We start from the raw sequence: 19,149 nt of genomic DNA, 5'->3' as shown, positions 1-19,149 counted from the left end.
AATAATGGATTTAAAAAGTTTCAACATCCTGATGTATATCTATATTAGCTGAAACTATACTGTCTGATATCATTGTAGCAAAAGTGTAAAATCTTGACTATATTAATTATATATTAATGTTAGAAAAATAAAACAATGTTAATAAACTATTACTTAATCTTCTGATACAATTATATATTTTAGAAAGCTTTTCAATTTATGCAGCAATTTAAGGGGTCTTAAATGCCAACAAGCACGTAACTAGGGCATTATGAACTCAGAATGACCCTCGGCTTTTCCTCTCCAAGGATCAGTGAGATTCCATTTAACTTCCAAGCAAACCTATGTATGGTATCACGGGATCTGATGTCTTTCCATCAGATAAAACCCACGTTACATGATCTGAAGGTTAGCCCCAACTCCCACTCCATCCTTTCCTGCCACAGAAAATTCGGAGCTGATGGGGTCCATTTCTGACACACTTTACGCCCCTCCCTTCCCCTGCATTACTGAGCCGCAGTTTACAAACCCTCTCATTGTGTTTTTCTTCTAGATTGAACTGTCAAAGCTGGAATACTTCCTATGGAGGTGCCTTGCTTAAAATATTCAGATCGTGATGAGGACAAAAGATTCAAATAGAATGAAATGTGAATGTTTTGATATGCTAATTGTGGTAGGGAAAAAAGTCCGCCTGCGTAAAACCTTACCAAATCTATGAATATTTTTTAAAAATCAAAAGAAATGAAAAAGAAAAAATGAAACCAAACCTCTTGAGAATAACCCAGCAAGCCCTTTTTAGTCCCCACTATAAAATAAACTCATTATTCACGACTGAATTTTGAAGAACAGGGCTCCAGAAAGCACCTGCCCAACAGCTTCCAACAAGCTCCCCTCAGCCCAGGGCTGGCCCCACCAAGTCTCCACCAGAACAAGAAAAGCCTGGTGAGCATTTACAGTGCTACAGTTGTTCAATGCAAAGAACTGTTTTCATTTGTTTGTTTGGGATTTTTGTTGAGATTATATACTTTTTGTGATGTTTTGCAATTACAGTGACAGTAGATGGTATTCATCTCAAGTCCTTACGTTTGCCAGTTGGCAGTGCCTCCCTTCCCCACTCTGGCCAACCTCAATTTATAGAAATCTTACTGGCTCATAGAATCCAAAAACTTGGGGAAGTACCAGGTTTTGAGACTCTTTATTAAAGTGCTATGAAATCCCTTTTCAAATAAAATCTGAGGGAACCCAATATCTAAGAGTTGAAAGCTGAACTATTCTAGGAGATGCCCTGCTCTCTCCTCTAAGCCCTCTACATCAACTCCCAAGGCTTGGGCACAACTTGGAAACCATTAATTATTCAACTCCCTTCACTTAATTAATGAAAAAATGGCTCACTCGACCAAGTCAACAGCAGACCCCAAATAATGAATTCACCAGATCTGATTTTTCTGGGGCCATCATGCTCAGTTTTCAGGCATCTTTCTGTAAATTAAAAAAAAAGACAACTTCTTCTATATGCAAAACCTAGAAATGAACAACGTGAATGGGCTCCTCATTCAATTTTTACAAATAATTATTGTATTTAATACTCAGCTGGAGTCAAATTGTAAAGTTTCCCTGTGGTTATTATTTAGCGTATATAGAAGTACTATGGTTAGGATTAGGGGGGACTTATTATAATCATTTCACTAGGATAAGTCTGAAAAGATGGCCACTGTTGCTCCATAGGTACAGTGCGTGAATGAAGATGCTTTCAGAAGTTGAAACAGCACTGTACAGGAATGAGTCTCAGTGTGAGCCCGTGTTTAAGAGCATGTACCACCAGGAGATGGGCTGAAGCAAACATCCAACTGAAAAGGCTTTAGTAATACAAAATAGAATCAGGAATAAGAAAGAGGAAGATCAAAACTACAAAGCTGGGGATAAAAAGAGAATTAGATATAACACGGCTAATCTGACTGTTTCTTCCAAGAAGCAGAAATAATGCCAGGAATAAATCCATACTTCCCAAGAGAAGACAGGATGTGCGCTAAAGCATGAAGAACAAGGTGCAACAGGACCGTAAATAAGAATTCTAGAAGACGTGGTTTTAAAAACATGACACATTTTAAAGACCTTGGTAAAAAAAAAAAAAAAAAAGTTTAGGCAAACTGAGAAATATAGACCTTTTAAAACAAGTGGATTTATTAGCTACTAAGGGGAAAGTTGAGAAACTGGAACCTTGAGAGCTGGTTACAGATTTGAGACAGGATTTAATAAGATTTAATTAAAATGGACATATTTTTAAAAGCTTAACACTTAGCCTTCTTCTGAATCAGTATGATTTGATTAGCAATTATTTTTGAACGATAATTTGTCTGTATTTTTTCTAAAACTTATTATTGTTGCCAAGATTTCTTTATTCTTTTTGTTTCTGGAATCATTTCAGTGCAATTACTCCAAAGACACAGTATATATTTGAGTTGTAATAAAGGAAAGTCAATTCTGGAGGCAGTAAGATGTTTAAAAAATCTAGATGTCCCCTCTGGAATATTCTAGAGGAAAAAACTCTCTCACATCCTAGTCTCCCTCTTCTGCTTTGGCTCTGGCACGAAGTTGTGCATGAAGATTATAGACACATTAAAAAGCTCTGGTATGATGTTTACCTTGTTTAACTCTCTCTTTTTGATGGTTCTACTTTAACCTCTCTTCTGCAATATAATATGCATTTCTAGCAAAATCCATTTGTTGTGGCATCTCAATGTAAAACATTTATTTACAAATACAGTTGTGCTATCGAAGGGTCTCAATTCCAGTGAAGTTGCTATTAACTCAGAAGGGAAATAATCAGTTCTAAGCAAAGCACCCTGCAAATGATGTATGACTTGCCAACAATGTATGGGTCATGGGACTGCAGAGGCAAAAGGAGAAGAGGCACCAAGCAGCCCATGCTTACATCAAGGGTGTATCTCAGAGCCATGTGAAAAGGAGGAACAAACCAAGTGCTATTAAATAGATTCCAAATAGCTGGAAAGAAGGAAGTGCTTTCTGGGTATGACCAGCATGGATGGCCCAGTGTGCATGCTCTGTGGGAAAGGATGTGGTGAAGGAAACCAGGAAGCTACAGTGGCAGCCAGATTGACTAATCTCTTCTTACTCATGTATCAACTCAGGCCACACATCAGCCTTTTTGTTTTTTCCCTCTGTCTCAGGTAACCCACTTTTTCAGCAGCAAAATGATTTAAATTCCACTAACTTCTAAGAGATGGTGACTATAGGTTCTGAAGTGTCACCACCAAAACCTAAGAGTGCAGATGACAGAGGACAAACTCTCTCAGTGACAGAGCCACCTGTCTGATGAGACAGCTTCTGATTCCCAGAGGCCACCCACATCACCTCACTGCCCATGTCTCCACAGTACAAGAGAGAGGCTGTAACTGTACCCCTCAGGGGGAGGGAGAAATTAAATCACTATCCTGCAAACAGAACACGGTACACAGCCCAATCTGTGGCACTAGGCTACCCTTGTCTGAAAAGGTGCTTTTGTTCCGAGAAAGGGGAGTTTTGGGAGCAACACTAAGAGCTTTTATTGGTCTAATTAAGAAAAACAAAATGGGGACAGCAGTCCCAGGGGACATTCTGCTCAAATGCCTTCGACCTGGAAGCCTGCTTATAAACTTAAAACTTGCAAGAACATAAGACCATCCCTTTCCAAGACACTCAGGTCTAAAGAAGATGTGTAAATAAATGCTGACATAACCCTGCTATCAGGCTGTTTTGTTTTATGATTATCAAAATAACAGTAATCATTGTGGAAAATATGGAAAAGACAGAAAAGGATGGGGAAAAAAATTACAGTTACCCAAAATCAACTTAAGCACCCAGGGAGATCACTATTAATATTTATTTTATATCCTTCCATCCTATTTATATCCCATCTTCCAGTGACAGAGATACATATTTTCCCCACAAATTCTGAAATTGAGACATGTCTTACAATCAATGGTGTCTTTGATTGAGCATTTTTCATTCTCAGTGGAGCATAAAATTTAAAACCAATCGTGTGTTAGAACTGATAAAACAGTATGAGTGTGTGTACTTGTGCATATGTTTTTACACAGTTAAAATTATGCTGTTAATATACTGTTTTTAAATGACTAGAGTTTGCATTTTACCAGAGTTCACAACTTACTACAGCTCTAGAAAGGATTAAATCTCTTTTTTAAGCAATTCTGACACTCAGAATCAGCCACCCTGGAATAGTAAGCAAAATAAATAGAGAAATGGAAAGATACTGTGGAAAACTGTCCCTTTCTATAAGAAAACACATTCTGAAAAACAAAACGGAACAATATAATATGGATATGTATGTATCTGCTAATGTCTGTTCGCTTCCTTAATAGCAGTGGAAGCCACTGGATCAGTCTCAGTGTTCTCCGAGCAGCTGGGTTTAGAATGCCCTGGGGTAAGGAAAGGGCACTGGATTAGAGAATAATGACATAAAACATGACACTGCTCAAGCTCTGAGGCCAACAAGCCAATTCCATCAAGAACAAACTAGAAAACCTCTAATCACTGTACTTTCCGTTATCTGGCCATTTGTGCCCTCTCCCTGTACCTATAACATTTCCTAACTTGCATTAGCTGCCTTCCTGCAACACTCACCCTCCGACTGTCTGCCCTCTGCACGTGGTTGTCGGAAATGCTTGGTTGCTTGGGAACTAGTGCTCAAGAGCAGGTGGACGAAACACAGGCCTAGGGCTTTGGAGACTCAAGTTGGGTCCTGGCTTTCCTAGCCTTGGGGGCCTGAGTTATAAAAAGAGGAATGGGATCAGGCGGTAATTTTCAGGGACACCTCAAGCTGGCCATCAGCCCCCCTGGGGAGCAGGAGGAGGGCAGGATGTGGGCTGCTTAAAATAAAGCAACACCTCATCCCTTCGTTTTTAGACATCATATTGACTTTGTAATTTCCGGCAGCAGTAAAGGCAGGCACGAGGGAGTTTTTTGTCAGCTTTTATGTTTTTCAGATCAGGACGGTGATTAGAAAGCACAGGAGACTGAGCCTAATGTCGGGGAGGCTGCACAATGTTCTCTCGGGTTTCTTCTAGTGTTAAAATTCAGATGACTCTCTAAACTAAAGGAGTTCGTTGGTGACACTCACTAGCCCTCCCGAGCACAACCAGGGACTGCCCCCAACAAGGTGCTAATCAATCTCTTTCCTCCCACGGAGTCCAGGCTAACACCTTGAGAAAGAAGGTGGCCTTTACGCTCCTAAAGGACCTGGCTGGCAGCTCAGAAAGGCTACTAGGGGTTTAAGAGCAAGACATAATGTTTACTTTGTTCATTTTTTTTCCTAATCAAATTTATAATTTATTTCATTGTCAATACACAATAGGAAATATATTATTATGTATTTCTCCCATTTTCCCCTTGCAATCATTCCATCTTGAAACAAAAAAAAACCAAAGGAAACCTTCCTGCTTGCAGAGTATGTGTGCCAAGCTGGAAACTGTGCGTCCCCTTCCTTCAGAAGTTCTCGTTCATTCTCACACACTTTGGAGTGGGTGTGCAGGCAGGGCTGTCTTCAGTTCCCTGATGGGAGGGACAGGGTGTGGGCACGAACTCAGGGGTGAGGAAATAAGGCAGCCCTAGAGACCTGACCTAATAGAGGCCACATACAGATGTGATCAGGCATTGGTGGGGGACATTCCCGAGACAGGCAGGAAGGCACTGCATTTAGGGGACAGGAAATCTCATTGCCTGTTCTGTCATGAAATACCATGGTTTCCAAATCCAGAGCTGGAACCCAGCCCTGCACCAACTCTGATGAGCTCTTCCAGGCAGAAGTTATCCCTAAGGCCTGCTCAGAGCCAGCCGGCGGCCTTCTCCCAGCAGTCTCACCTTCAGCCCCAGCTGACATTAAGGAGCCTGTCTCCTTGGCTGGGGATGTGGGCCGGGATGGAGGCTGGCGTACAAGTCTCCTGATACACCCCAGGCAGCCTCTCGCTCGCCTACAAAGTGCCGGGGACTGTCAGCCTCAAATCATCTACTTTCCTTTCGCCTCTGTCCCCCTCCCACCCCCGCCCCCAGAAGGACTTCACTGCGCCCCTTGGCACCAGCCAACAATCACCCTGAGGAGGACTGAGAGGATAGGATGGAAGGTGAAGAGTAGCGTTCGGCTCATGGTTTAGAAGAGAAAGGATCCTGGAGAGGCAGGTTAAACAGAGAACAGCAGGAAGTATTATGTAAGAAGGAGCAGAATTTAACAATTAATTAGCTCTGTGAGACAGGGAGTCAAAACCAGATCCTGGGGATGGGAGCAGAGTCTGCCGCTTCCAAAAGAAGACACAGCCGGGGCCTGGGGGAGAACTCGGGCAGGAAGCTGGCTCCGAGGCTGTGTCTGAGCGCTGGTCTGAGTCCCGGGGTCCAGAGCCATATGGGCTCTGCCCCCCCTACCACGCAGGAGCTGATAAACTGCTTTCTACAAGGAGGGAGGAATAAGGCCACCCTCAGCCCTGACTGGCCACAGAGGGGCACGGTGGGGGTGAACGCAGTAACAGCTTTAAAGCCACTGGGCTTAACCCTAACCCTCACAGTAGATACACCTCAGCATCAGCGTTGTTAAATCTGGCCCTGGTCTGGATCCTCACGGCTTTTTATCCCAACCGCCCTGCAGAGAAGCTGATAGTTCATTAAACGTTTCTCACTTGCTCCTCTTGGTTCTCAGAAACTTTGCTTCCTCTGCCAACATCTAATCTGTGCACACGCCCACCGTGTGAAGGGCCAGGCTGAACACACAGCAGGCGACACTGGGGCCAAGGGTCTTTTTTGGGGGACAAGGTGGGGTCAAGTCGCCAAACCTCACTGATCAATCCCTTTGCAAAGTTTTCTGAGGGCACAGGAGGACTTGCATGCCATTACAAGGAGGCGCTTCCTGGCACTATCTCTGTTCTGGGGCTGGGAGAGGACCTGAGGGTAGAAGCAGAAAGCCAGGCGACAGCCCACTTTCCAGGAGACGGCCAAATGCTTTCACAGGGAACTCAAGGCCTCAGGATTAGAACAAGGGTGCCCAAGGGTCCCCATTTCAGAGTGCAGGGGACTCTTAAGCAGCCAGGGGCACCCAGGGGACTAGACCCTTATACCGCTGCTCCTCCGGGGCTGTCCTTCGGCTCCAGCCTCCTCCTCCACCTCCCCAAAGAGCTCCTGTCATAAGCCTCATTCCCTTCCCTCACCTCCTTGGCTCTCCAACTCCAGAGTTTCACTCTTTGCAGTGACCAACAAGACCAGTGCGTTCTGGTAAAGGCATCTCTACTTTACCCACAAGTGCAACATGAAACCAAGATGAGAGGCACAGAGGGCGCAGGGAAATGGGTGGCTTATTACCTCCCATCCTCCCTGATTTCATAAGGGCTCACTGTTGCCCATCTGCTTCTTGCCAGCAGAAATTCTACTTGGAAATACTTGTGAAGCGTGAAGTTTCCTGCATGTCTGGGAGGCAACAAAACGCTCCCTTACAGATATTCTGCACTTCCCATCTTTCATCACCATCTTGTGATACCTCCTCAGACCACTGGGTAGAGCTGGGGCTTTTCCTCGCCTCCCCTGCACTCTCCTGCAATGTGATGTTGATCCCAGGGGCTGTGACCTCTCATGTCTGCGAATGTCTCCTGCACTAGCCTCCAAGCTCCCAAAGAGCAGGGACCTCAGCTTTTCTCACCTGTATTCTTAGCACCTAGGCAGGAATACAGCTGGGGAGAGAAAGAATGAATTCAGGCTACCTGAGAAGTGGCACAGACTGCCAGTTAAGAGCTCAAGCACCTGGATTTGAATCTCAGCGCTGTTACTTATGACCAGTGTGAGCCTCAGTTTCCTCATCAGTAAAACAGGGATAACAGGCGTATCTACCCTCCAAAGAATAATGTGAAGGTTCGGTAAGATGGTGTAAGTAAAAGCCTGAGAACTGATCAGATCAGGGGCAAGCAGATAGGAAGTGGGAGGTGATCACAGACTTGGTTCACATTCTAGCAGTTGCCGGGTAACTCCTGGAAACTTAGAAAACATAAGCACCAATTTGGTGTGGGCACTGACTAAGCACCATCAGGGCATGATTATGTCCATCTTAACGCCAAAGAGGAGTCCATGTATAGTGTCCCAGCAGCTGAGGGCCTGTGAGAAGTCAGCCTCTGGGGGCTACAGGAAGCCGCACAGAAAACGAAACCACAAATCTATCAGAAAAGTTCAAACGGGAAGCTGTCTATTTGTCTCGCCTTCCAATTGTCACCCTGTTGTCAGGAGCTGAAGTGTTCGTTCTACCCGGCTCTGAATCCCTCTTGCTTTCTGTATGTAAGTCTCCAATCCGCCCTCCTCCCCTTGCTCTCACCTCGTGGTGCTGCCCACAAGAATCCTCCCACACATCTCTGCCAAGACTAATTCATTTTCTTCAGATACTCCTACTGCCAGTTTTCTTTTTCACAGAACGAGTGGCTGAAATCACTTTTAATGTTTCATAAAGCAAAGCAAACAATCCTAGGAAGACTGGGTGGGGGGTAAAGGGAGGAAAATCAAATACGTCACAGAACAGCCTTAATAAAGGATTTTTATATTCCAGGGTTCCCTGTAATTTTTACTTCAGGCATCGTCTTTATAATTTGGAAGTCAAGTGAATGAAAGGAGGGCTCCTTCACAGCCATGCTCCCAAGCAGACCACCAGCTGTACATCACAGAGGCAGCCCTCAGAGCTGCAAAACTAGATGTAAATGCAGAGCTCTAAAGATAACTGTGGCAGGCACAGCTCACCGGCCATCCCAGCACCCATTCCCCATCCCCTTCCCCCAACCATCTTGACTATAGAAGCTAAAAAGCCTGAGCCTGCTTTCCTAGTCTTCCTTGAAGCTGGGTGTAGTCACATGACACAACCGGGGCTAACAGAACATCAGTGGAAATTGGCTGTGGGTTTGTGGGAAAGTTCTTGCATTCTAGTCACTCACACTGCCTCTTTTGCTTCTTTCTGTCTTGAATGGAAGCGTGATGTCTGATCTGCAGCAGCCATCTTGCAACCATGAGTGATAGGCAGGAAGGAAAGGTCATGAGAATCACAGAAATGCCAACTCAGAGCCCTCTCCCAGTTTGGTCCCAGCAACTGGGACTTCTTGTGTGGGAAGTAACCTCCCATCTGTTAAGCTACTGTAACTTGGGTTTTTATTTACTTGCAGCTAAAAGCATTGTTGACTCAATATCTCATCCTTATTTAAATAGGACCTCATCACTAACTCAACACTATTACTGTCATACCAGGTTTTAAAGCAGATGTCCTATCTCATTTGATCTTCTTTGAAGTTTTGGACCCATTTATCCAAGCATCATTTATTTCTACATCTCTACTCAAATGACTCATGGCCACTGCAAACTCAAAAGGGTCAGGACTATATCTCTTCCAGGACTCCCTATCCCAGTGAGTAGCTTAATCATTCACTTCGTGTCCAAGTCAGGGTCTTTCTTGATGACATCATCTCCTACACACTCTCATTCATTATCACCAAGTTCTACAGATTTCACCATCTGAATATTTTTCTAACCTACCCATCTCTTTCCACTACCATCTAAGTCTAAGTTATGCATGCCTGGACCATTGCAATAACCTCCTAACTAGTCTCTCTGCACCCACACTTGCCCTTTCCACAGTGAATTTATAAAAGCACAAATCTGACCATGTCATTCCCTTCCTTAGAATCCTTTAATGGCTTCTCAGGGCCCCCATGATAAAGTACATATTTCTTAAGACCTAAAAGGCGTTGGCTAATCTGGCCCCTAACCACCTATTCAGGTTCTCCAGCCCTATCTTGAGTTTCTCCTCTTGGCTCTCTTAGTTTCAGGTATACCGTCATTATTTCAGCTTCTCAAACTTGTCATATCCGTTTCTGTTTTAGGGCTACCACTTGTTATGTTCTCTATGTGGGGGGATGGGGGTTCCCCTATGGCTTTATGGCCTACTTAACCCTTACTCATCCCTCTGCAGCTCAAACAATAAATTTTCCATTTTAGAAGTTGCACTTTTCTGTTCTAGATTTCCAGTTTTTTAAAAAAAAAAAGTTTCCATTTCTCTTCAGAGATTCCCCTGTCCACTCATTATGACCATCTTTTCCTTTAAGTTCCATTATCTCAGTATCTATTTCTATTGGGCTGACTCCATCCCCCCCCCTTTATTATGAGTCACAATTTCCTGATTCTTTGCAAGTCTAGTAATTTTTTTTATTATATGTTACACATTGCAGATGAAACCAACCTTGCAGAAAGTCTGGATTATGTTGTTTCCTTTTAAAGGTGCTGAGTTTTGTTCTGAAAGTTCCTTTTGAAACTGTCAGGCTTACTTTTATTTTTAATTAAGGTGAGTCTATTTTAATTTTGTCCTTGGTCCTAGGGTGTCATCCACACTTGTAATATATAGTCTTTCTGAGGTCTCAACTGCGTACTTTTGGCTGAGCCATAACTCCAAGGTTTCAGAGCACTGTGCAGCCCCCTGGTATCTCTGTTCTCCTCTCAATCTCATAGTAATCATTTTCTATTAGGCCTTATGAAGTCTTGCTTTGTGCATGTGCAGCCCTCAGCCAAGGACCTGCAGTGAACATGGATTTCTGCCCACCCCTACCGCCCATGCCACCCCCTCTTCTCCTGATTTTCAGGGCAAACCAAGTGTTGACCTCCAAAGTCAGCTTTTTCAATAATTCTTCACTGGAGTTCAGAAAGAACCATGCAAGTCACCATGGTAACTAACCATTTCTGCTGAAGAGCTGAAAATTCACGGCTGACAGTTTAAAGAATAATGCCACTCAGTTAGGTTATTACATTTCCAATTAGAGGCAGAGGACAATTAGGTGGCCTTTTCACCAGTGCCTATTACAGAGTCATCTGACAGGTCCTCGAGGTGACCTGGCATGCCTCCCAGTAATGCAGTCGACCCCAACTGTCAGCAAGTAGGGGCTCTCACTGCCTGGGATGTTATAGAAAGCAATGTCCTCAGCTTTCTTCTTCTTATTCAGTCTCTCAATACTACTAATGTGCTTAAAAGGAGTAAGGCATTATGTTAACAAGTTCTAATTAGTAGTTTTCCAAATCCATATGCTACATTCTGAATAAATTAAAAAGGGAAAACAGTCTCATTTAAGACATGTCTTTTGAGTGAGAGAACTAGAGGTCATATAACCATATGGCATTGGTATGGTGAGCTGGTGTACTACAGTTCTAATTCAGCAAAGTTTTGTAGTGATCAGAGGTTATTTATAACTTGTGCTTTCTTTGCATATAAGAAGTGCAGTATTGGATCTGACCCAAAGTCCATTTCAGTCCAGTACCCTCTCTGTGATGGAGCAACCCATGGGCTACTATGGAAAGGTACAACTATCCTTTTTATGGTGACTACCCCAGGGTAAGAACTACCATGACATACCATCAGTAGCCCTTCATGATGCCTTTACCTTTTCAGATCCTGCTTACTTCCTGTCTTATGCTAATACAGAGATTATCAAATTGCCATGGGAAATGCCCCTGATTTGCTCTAACCACTTTTCTCTGGAGTTTCAGGGAGTGATCACTCAATTCCATATCCTGAAACATGGTAGGCTCAAAGAATACCTTGCACAGAATGGTTCTGGCATACCCAGAACAAGTTATTTTGCCCAGGCTATTGGTGATTTAGTAAGTAAGCTCCCCCTTTCAATGGTTGGGTTTGCCTTGAATTCCTGAAAACATAAAAAGCCAGAGGCACCTTAAAGACCACTTGGTCGCACCCTCTCCTTTTAGTGATGAGGAAACTGAGGTGCAGGGACTTGCATCAGTTTACACTATTAATCAGAGACACAACAAGAGTTAAAGTCCAAAGCTTTGGTTCCTGGCTTAGTTCACTTTCACCCTGGCCTTCCCTCATGGAGACTGGCCATCTCTTCACTCCTTTTAGATGGTCTTCTCTGGACCCTCTGACATGTCATTCTGTCTTTCTGGAGGTCTTACTAGAACTGCACAGGTGAAGATACTTTCTTCCTTTCTAGCTTTATTGTTGATATATAACTGCAGATGAAGATGAATGTTTTTTGGCCTCTATGGCAGTACAATGATGTGTTGAAAGGTCAGCAAACAATGGCCTACAATGACCTCCAGGTGCTATTCTTGATTTCCAACTGAAAGACCCAAATCCATCACCCTCTACGTGAGTGACCCTGAGGTTCATGTGCTTCCTGTCTGCACACCCATGGCTCTAACACCTCTAACTAGAGTTCACCCCCAACAGTGAGGCTCTCCAATACCGAGAAGACCTTGGTGTTGCCTGCCAACACGTACGCATTACTGGGGAGCCTCCAGGCTGACACTCACCTTTGCATAAGCGGTTGTCTTAATAAACCACTGTCTGAGGTACTTCTGTTCCACCTTTGCTCCAGAACGCCACGAACAGCCATGTTCATCCACCTGCTCATTGGCAAGCACTGTTTGATCCACTGGGTCCCAGTTAACCAAGGCCTGTTATAATTCATGAAACAAAATGATGCAATCTGGTAAGTATACCGAATAGGATCATATTGAGGTTCCTTACATGTGAGAGGGTCTGCAAAGGCAGTATCTCTGCTCTGAGACTTGAGCATCACTTGGCAAGGAAGCCACTAGCAAGCTGTAAAGAAAGAATGTGAACTGCCTCTGTGCTTTCATTTTATTAGAACAGGCTTGGGAAGGGAGGCTCTAATAAGCATGTGTCTTCAAGTTTGGAATCTGCTTGTATGAAAGGATGGACTTGCAGATTGGAAATTTTAGTAAACAGAGGAAAAGAAGAAAAAATGGTACCTAGAACTTAGCAGAATTGGGTTATTTTAGGGGAAAAAATGTATTTATTTTAATGTAAATAGCTAACACTTACCGAGAGATTACCATGTGCCAGACGCTGTGCTAAGTGCTTTCCTAAGGTTGGCTCTTCTAATCCTCACGACAACATTTTGAGGTAAGAATATTATTATCCTCATATTTCAGAGGAGGAAGTTAAGGAACAGAGAGATTAAATAACTTGCCTACGGTCACACAGTCAGTAAGTGGCAGAGATAGCAAGGTAGGAACTCAGGTCTCTAGGAACTGTAAACATTTTTGCAATTTTTAAAAACTTCTGTTTAAATTAAGGTACAACATACATAGAGTAATGTGGATAAATCTTAAGTGTACAGCTCCATCAATTTCTACCATCACTCATACCAAGACACAGAACATTCCCAGCAACCCAGAAAATTCTGTCATGCCTTCTCCCAATCAACATCTGCCCCCCCAAAAGGTAACAATATTCTGAGATCTATCTCCATAGATTTCTTTGGCTGATAGAACCTGTAGTCTTAACCTTGATGAAGTTTCTCTCCATAGAGTTCTAGTTCGTTTCTATTTTCATTTAAAATACCTCTGCCATCTACACTCACTCCTTTATGACATTTAGGTACAACTGAGTACAAAGAAGGCAATGAGTACAGAGACATGTTTAGGCAGTAAAATACACATTGTTTTTTTAAATTTTAATAAGCAATTTTAATAAGAGATTGTGCTGAATGTTGCCAATTTGCCCATCCAAATCCTCTTTCTACCCTGTTCTGTACCCCAGGAAGCTGTCCCCTGTGCCTACATTAACCAGGACCCTTGCCCTCTGGCTGGCCAATGAGAGGCACCCTGGCTTCCTCCCAGCTGGGCCACGGCCCCCGTTGGGCGGCCTCTCCTACTGCTCCAGCTACTGCTCTCCCAGTTCCAGTAACGGCTCCCGATGTCGCCCCTGCCGCCTGGGGTGGGCAAAAGCTTCCTTCTGTTCCCAGTGCCAGGTGCTTGACCATCCCTTGTGGGTTTCCCTGAACTCTGCACAGAAAGTCTTTTTTCTTTTTTTTTTTTTTTGATGTGGACCATTTTTTTTTTTAAGTCTTTATTGAATTTGTTACAATATTGCTTCTGTTTTATGTTCTGGTTTTTTGGCCGCGAGCCATGTGGGATCTTAGCTCCCGACCAGGGATCGAACCTGCACCCCCTGCACTGGAAGGCAAAGTCTTAACCACTGGACCGCCAGGGAAGTCCCAGAGACAGTATTTTCATTACATTTTCTTCAATGACTGCTTTCGGGTAGGCCCTCTTTTTCCTGCTGGGACCCTGACTGATTCAGAGACATATCTAAAAATTACATAAAAAGTAGGAGTGGAGGAGAGACTAACCCATCTATGGGTTGTGATTTTACAACTAAAAAGTAGTACATCCACTGAAAAACTTAAGCCTGTGAAGCCTAGAGTCGGAGTGGGAAAGACATGCATTGAATGATTTTCTCCCCTGATTCTAGGGCCCCCCAAATCCTTGAATTCATAAATAGAGATAGACAAAATATAGGACAAATTACCTTAGACCTAAAAACTTGAGGTGAATAAACCAAGGGTGACTTACTTATCTATTATCATTGCCCATATTAGGGGTTAGGAGGAAGGACACCACTTAAAAGATAAAAAGAAAGAGCCAAGTATTGTTTAGTAACAAGGACAGCTCCTTCAAAGGCACCCCCCCCCAAAAAAACCCCATGTACAACTAAAATGGTATAAAGTATGAAAGGGAGGGAAAAAAGCCCTATATGCCTTCACCTCTGTCTCCTGCCCCCTGCAGGTGACACGGAGAAGCAAACACTCAGCACTGCAGATTGCAAAAACAAATAGGACTTTATTTTCTTATCAACATTCCCACATGGCCTGGCATCTCTCAGACTCCGGGTTACAAAATGCAATAAAACCCTGGTAATGAACGAAAGACAAATAAAAGCAAAACACAAAAGCAATCTTTCCCAGATGAAAGTCTTGGGGGTGGGGGAGATGAGGAAAAACACAAAAGGAAAGTCTCAAATCAAAGATGCATCCTTGTGAGAACCCACTCTCTTTTCTTCCCAGGACCACGATCCACCTCAAGCACAGAGTTTCAGGGTTCAGACTCAGCCTTTCTGCTGGCAGTAAACCCATGGGTGGTCAAAATGTAGGGCCTGTGGGGTCCAGGGTGCACAGTACCTGTGGCCTCTTGAAGCCCTGGAGTTGCTTCCCAAATACCTTTCTCCGGGTCTCCTCTCTTATGTAATGGTCTCTATCCTACAGCTTCCCCTCAAGCCACAGTCTGTCTTCTCTCATCTGGCATTCTTGGGTTTTCACATTTTGAACACTTACTTTGATAGATGCCCTGATTTTTAAGCAAGCACAGTCTTGCTACATAGAATATAGTTTCTGGACAACTTCACTGACTGTAGTCACTACGGTGGTTGATTATGGTCTCTATCACCTCCTGAAGCCAACTCCATGCTCCTTATAGTTAACTAGTCTTATTAGTAAAATACAGCCTATCTCTGTATTTTGAAATCAACTTTAAATCAATACTGAAATCATTAAAACACCTGCAGAAACACTGGACTCTAGTCGATTTTGCCCACTGCTTCCCTCACACAAGTTATCTGGCAACATCACAGAATGAGCCATCCCAAATAAGAGAACTTCCCCGGTTGATCAAGGGTTAAACACTAAGATTAACATTTTTTTTGTTTGAGTGATTTGTGGGAAGCTTTCAGAAAGCATTTTAGAAATGCACATCACAACACGATTCTAAACAAGAATCGGCCATGTTCACAGGGTCAGTTTTGTACAGTGACTGTGGGTGCTGCATCATTTTTGCCTCCTCCCCCTCCCCTTCTTGGCTGTTAGGCTCTTGGAGGTGTGGGTGACTATGGGGTCCATCGGGGATTCTCAAGGCAATTTCATCCTGATTTTGACTTTATCAGCGCTCCTCTCTGCGACACAGCAGCTGTGGTGCCGATTGCCCAGCAGGCTTCCTATTCCAAACCTCATCCTTGCTCATCTCATCCTCCTCTTCCCCTGGATCCTCCTTCCCCTCGCCTCCCTGGCCCTCACCCATTTCATAGGGTGCCTGTCCCAACTAGAGCACATCCTCCATTAGTATGCTTTTGTCTCCTGGCCAAGGCATCACTCTTCAGGCCTTTGGCTGCTCTCCATCATTTCCCTTGCTTCTTTCTCCTCAAGCTCTGCTTTTATATGACTGAAGACGTTTTTTGAGTATCCTGTCATGTAGCTTCACGTTCCAGAAGGCTGGTAAAATCTATGTTTTAGGGTATTGATTTTCTCAGGGTCTATTAGCTTTTTTCTCGACAAAAGCTTGTTTAATTAAGGAACACCGTATAGATCTTATTAAAGGATCTATTTCTCAAAATTGATTTTGCTCCATTCCATCTAGAATGGGCCTGAATTTGGACTCAGTCCAGAATGGGGGGTGGAAGGTTCCCAAGGCCAGTTTATTTGTTACTTGCCACCACCTTCCAAAGCCACCAGGGGGCAGACTGAGAGAGGTTGCCTGTCTGTGCACCATGTTTCTTTAAGTAGCTTAGGTGGGTGAATTAGCACTATAAGCAGCTGCCACTGAAATCATGAAGACAACCAAAGACAAACTCATAAATTAGGTGGCACTCCACAGGTCTCTAGAATGTCCAAGTGGAACACAGCATCATTCTCTCTACTAGCTACATCCACAGAATAATTTTTTTTTAAACCAGAGAGGTGAAATTAATGTTCTCCCAAGAAGAGGTCTCTATATTCATATTTTTGGCTGAAAATATTTTGTTCTGTGAGAGCAAGAAGAGATTCCCTTTTGCACGGAAAATAAACATTCTGATGGACAGTGCTTGTTAAGAACAAGATTTAAAGACTCCGGTTCTGTTTTGTAATGCTCTGCTAAAATATTTTCCCTAAATGTCCATTTATACAGCTTTAGCAGAACTGAATTTAAGAATGAAGGCTATCTTCTTTTTAAAAAACTAAGTTATGACAATGCCATTAGAGGAAAAGTATTAATATGTGAGTTATTTTTTGCCAAATATGCTTTACAAAGTATGCTATATGCAGTCTTTCTAAAGTAAATTAACTTTCTAATGTTAATTTCAAGTTTATATTTTGAAATAAACCCCAGGAATAGAATGTTAACTGATATCGATATGTTTTATTTTTATTTATTAATTTAAAAAAATTTGTTAATTAATTAATTAATTTTTGGCTGTGTTGGGTCTTAGTTGCCACACGCGGGATCTTTTGTTGCAGCGCGCAGGCTCTTCGTTGTGGCGCACAAGCTCTCTAGTTGTGGCGCGCGGGGCTTAGTTGCCCTGCGGCGCGTGGGATCTTAGTTCCCAGACCAGGGATCAAACCTGCGTCCCCTTCATTGGAAGGTGGATTCTTAACCACTGGACCACCAGGGAAGTCCCAATATATTTTATGTTTTAAAGCCAATTTGAAAATGGCTATCCAATAAAAGGAAATCTACCTGGAAAAAATACTTTGGATTAGTTAACTCTGATCTTCAAACAATGTACCAATTGTGCATGTTTGCATTCTATTTATGATTTTTTTCTTAAGATCATGTCATTTAACAGTGACTTTTAAAATTAATACACCAAAAACATTTAAGTCAATGTTAGCAAGTTTTAGTTAGCAATAAGAACATTATCTTTTTAAATGAAAATCCGTGAAATAATCTACATTGTTTTTCTGTGATACCTTCCCATGGACAGCCTGCCTTAGAATTAGCCAGGAAACTTCAGGATTTTTTTTTTTTTTTTTGGCTGCATTGGGTCTTCATTGCTGCATGTGGGCTTTCTCTAGTTGTGGTGAGCAGGGGCTACTCTTCATTGCGGTGCGCGGGCTTCTCACTGCGGTGGCTTCTCTTGTTGTGCAGCATGGGCTCTAGGCACGCAGGCTTCAGTAGTTGTGGCACACGGGCTCACTAGTTGTGGCTCGCGGGCTCTAGAGGGCAGGCTCAGTAGTTGTGGCGCATAGGCTTAGTTGCTCCACGGCATGTGGGATCTTCCCAGACCAGGGCTCGAACCCGTGTCCCCTGCATTGGCAGGCGGATTCTTAACCACTGCACCACCAGGGAAGTCCCTTCAGGATTTTTTTTACTTTCTATTTTTCCAATTTAAATATCATAATGACTCCAGGTACCTGCAGGCACGCACAGACAGGCACTTATTAAGCACATACTCTGTGCCAGGCACAATCCCAGGCTCTCCACAAGCATTCATCTGTTTTACCCTTGTAACACCCTATGAAGTGGGAAGAAGAGGGTGGTAGGCAGAACAATTGCACCCCAAAGATGTCCACATCCTATGTCATCCAGAATCCAGATGCCCATGTCACTTGCAACCAGTGAATGTTACCTACATGGCAAAAGGGTCTTTGAAGATATGATTAATGAAGGATTTCAAGATGGGGAGATTAACCTGGATTAAGCAGATGGGCCCAAAGTAATGACAAAAGCTCTTATAAGAGAAAGAGGAAGGCAGAAGATTCAAAGTCTGAGAAGGAGAGGTGACGATGGAAGCACAGGTCAGAGAGATTTCAAGATGCTACGCTCTGGCTTTGAAGTTGGAGAGCAGTCCAGTCAATGACAGAAGCAGCCTCCAGAAGCTGGACAAGGCAGGGAAAGAGATTCTCCTCTAGCGCCTTCAGAATGAAGGCAGCTCTGCCAACACCTTGATTTTTATCCCAGTGAGACCTATTTCATGGACCTATAAGACAATGAATCTGTGTTGTTTTAAGCGACCCAGTTGGTGGTAATTTGTTACAGCAGCAGCAACGGGAAAGGAATACAGTCTGTTCCCATGAGAGAAGTAGTCAGAGGGAAAACTGGACCAAATTCCCCAGGGGTATGCAGATTGTGAGGCGGGGGGGAGGAGTGTCACACTGACTTGGAAACAACTGGGGAGAAGAGAGACATCTGGAGCCAGTAGCATGGTCATCCTTGTGCAATGGGGGGCCCCAGAAACCCCTTCCATCATGAGAAAAGTTACTCAGCTCCTAAGATGCTGTCTGTGATTGGCTTTGGATCCAACCCAAAAGTGATGAGATTAAGCTTCCTACTTGGGTTTGATGTGCTTAGAACTGAAGCAGCATGAACAAACCCGGGGTGTGGAGACAGAGAAGCAAGTGTCCTATGAAGAAATATTATAATAAACATTCAATATATTCAAAAAGTCAGCTTAACTATACAATAAATAAATACAAAAAAATCAAGTGTCTTGTAAAGGGATATTACACAACCAAGGGCTCCATGCAAGAAATGTTTACACTATTACACTAACATGTCACATCATTTCATACCCCATGCATATAAATA

General features: G+C 43.3%; 1 protein-coding gene across 2 annotated transcripts in view; it reads right to left on the bottom strand.

The window, feature by feature from the left end:
- LARS2 (leucyl-tRNA synthetase 2, mitochondrial) overlaps positions 1-19,149 on the bottom strand; it is a 275,856-nt gene that overhangs the window by 78,021 nt on the left and 178,686 nt on the right. For both annotated transcript variants that reach the window (XM_061196628.1, XM_061196627.1), the window contains one exon: positions 12,319-12,462. In XM_061196628.1, coding sequence (XP_061052611.1) covers positions 12,319-12,462 — 144 coding nt within the window. The remainder of the gene's footprint in view (positions 1-12,318; positions 12,463-19,149) is intronic.

The sequence above is a fragment of the Eubalaena glacialis genome, chromosome 7 (assembly GCF_028564815.1).
Source record: "Eubalaena glacialis isolate mEubGla1 chromosome 7, mEubGla1.1.hap2.+ XY, whole genome shotgun sequence".
Classification (NCBI taxonomy): Eukaryota; Metazoa; Chordata; class Mammalia; order Artiodactyla; family Balaenidae; genus Eubalaena; species Eubalaena glacialis.
Note: the sequence above shows the minus strand (reverse complement) of the source record. Positions and strands in the feature narration are given on the sequence as shown.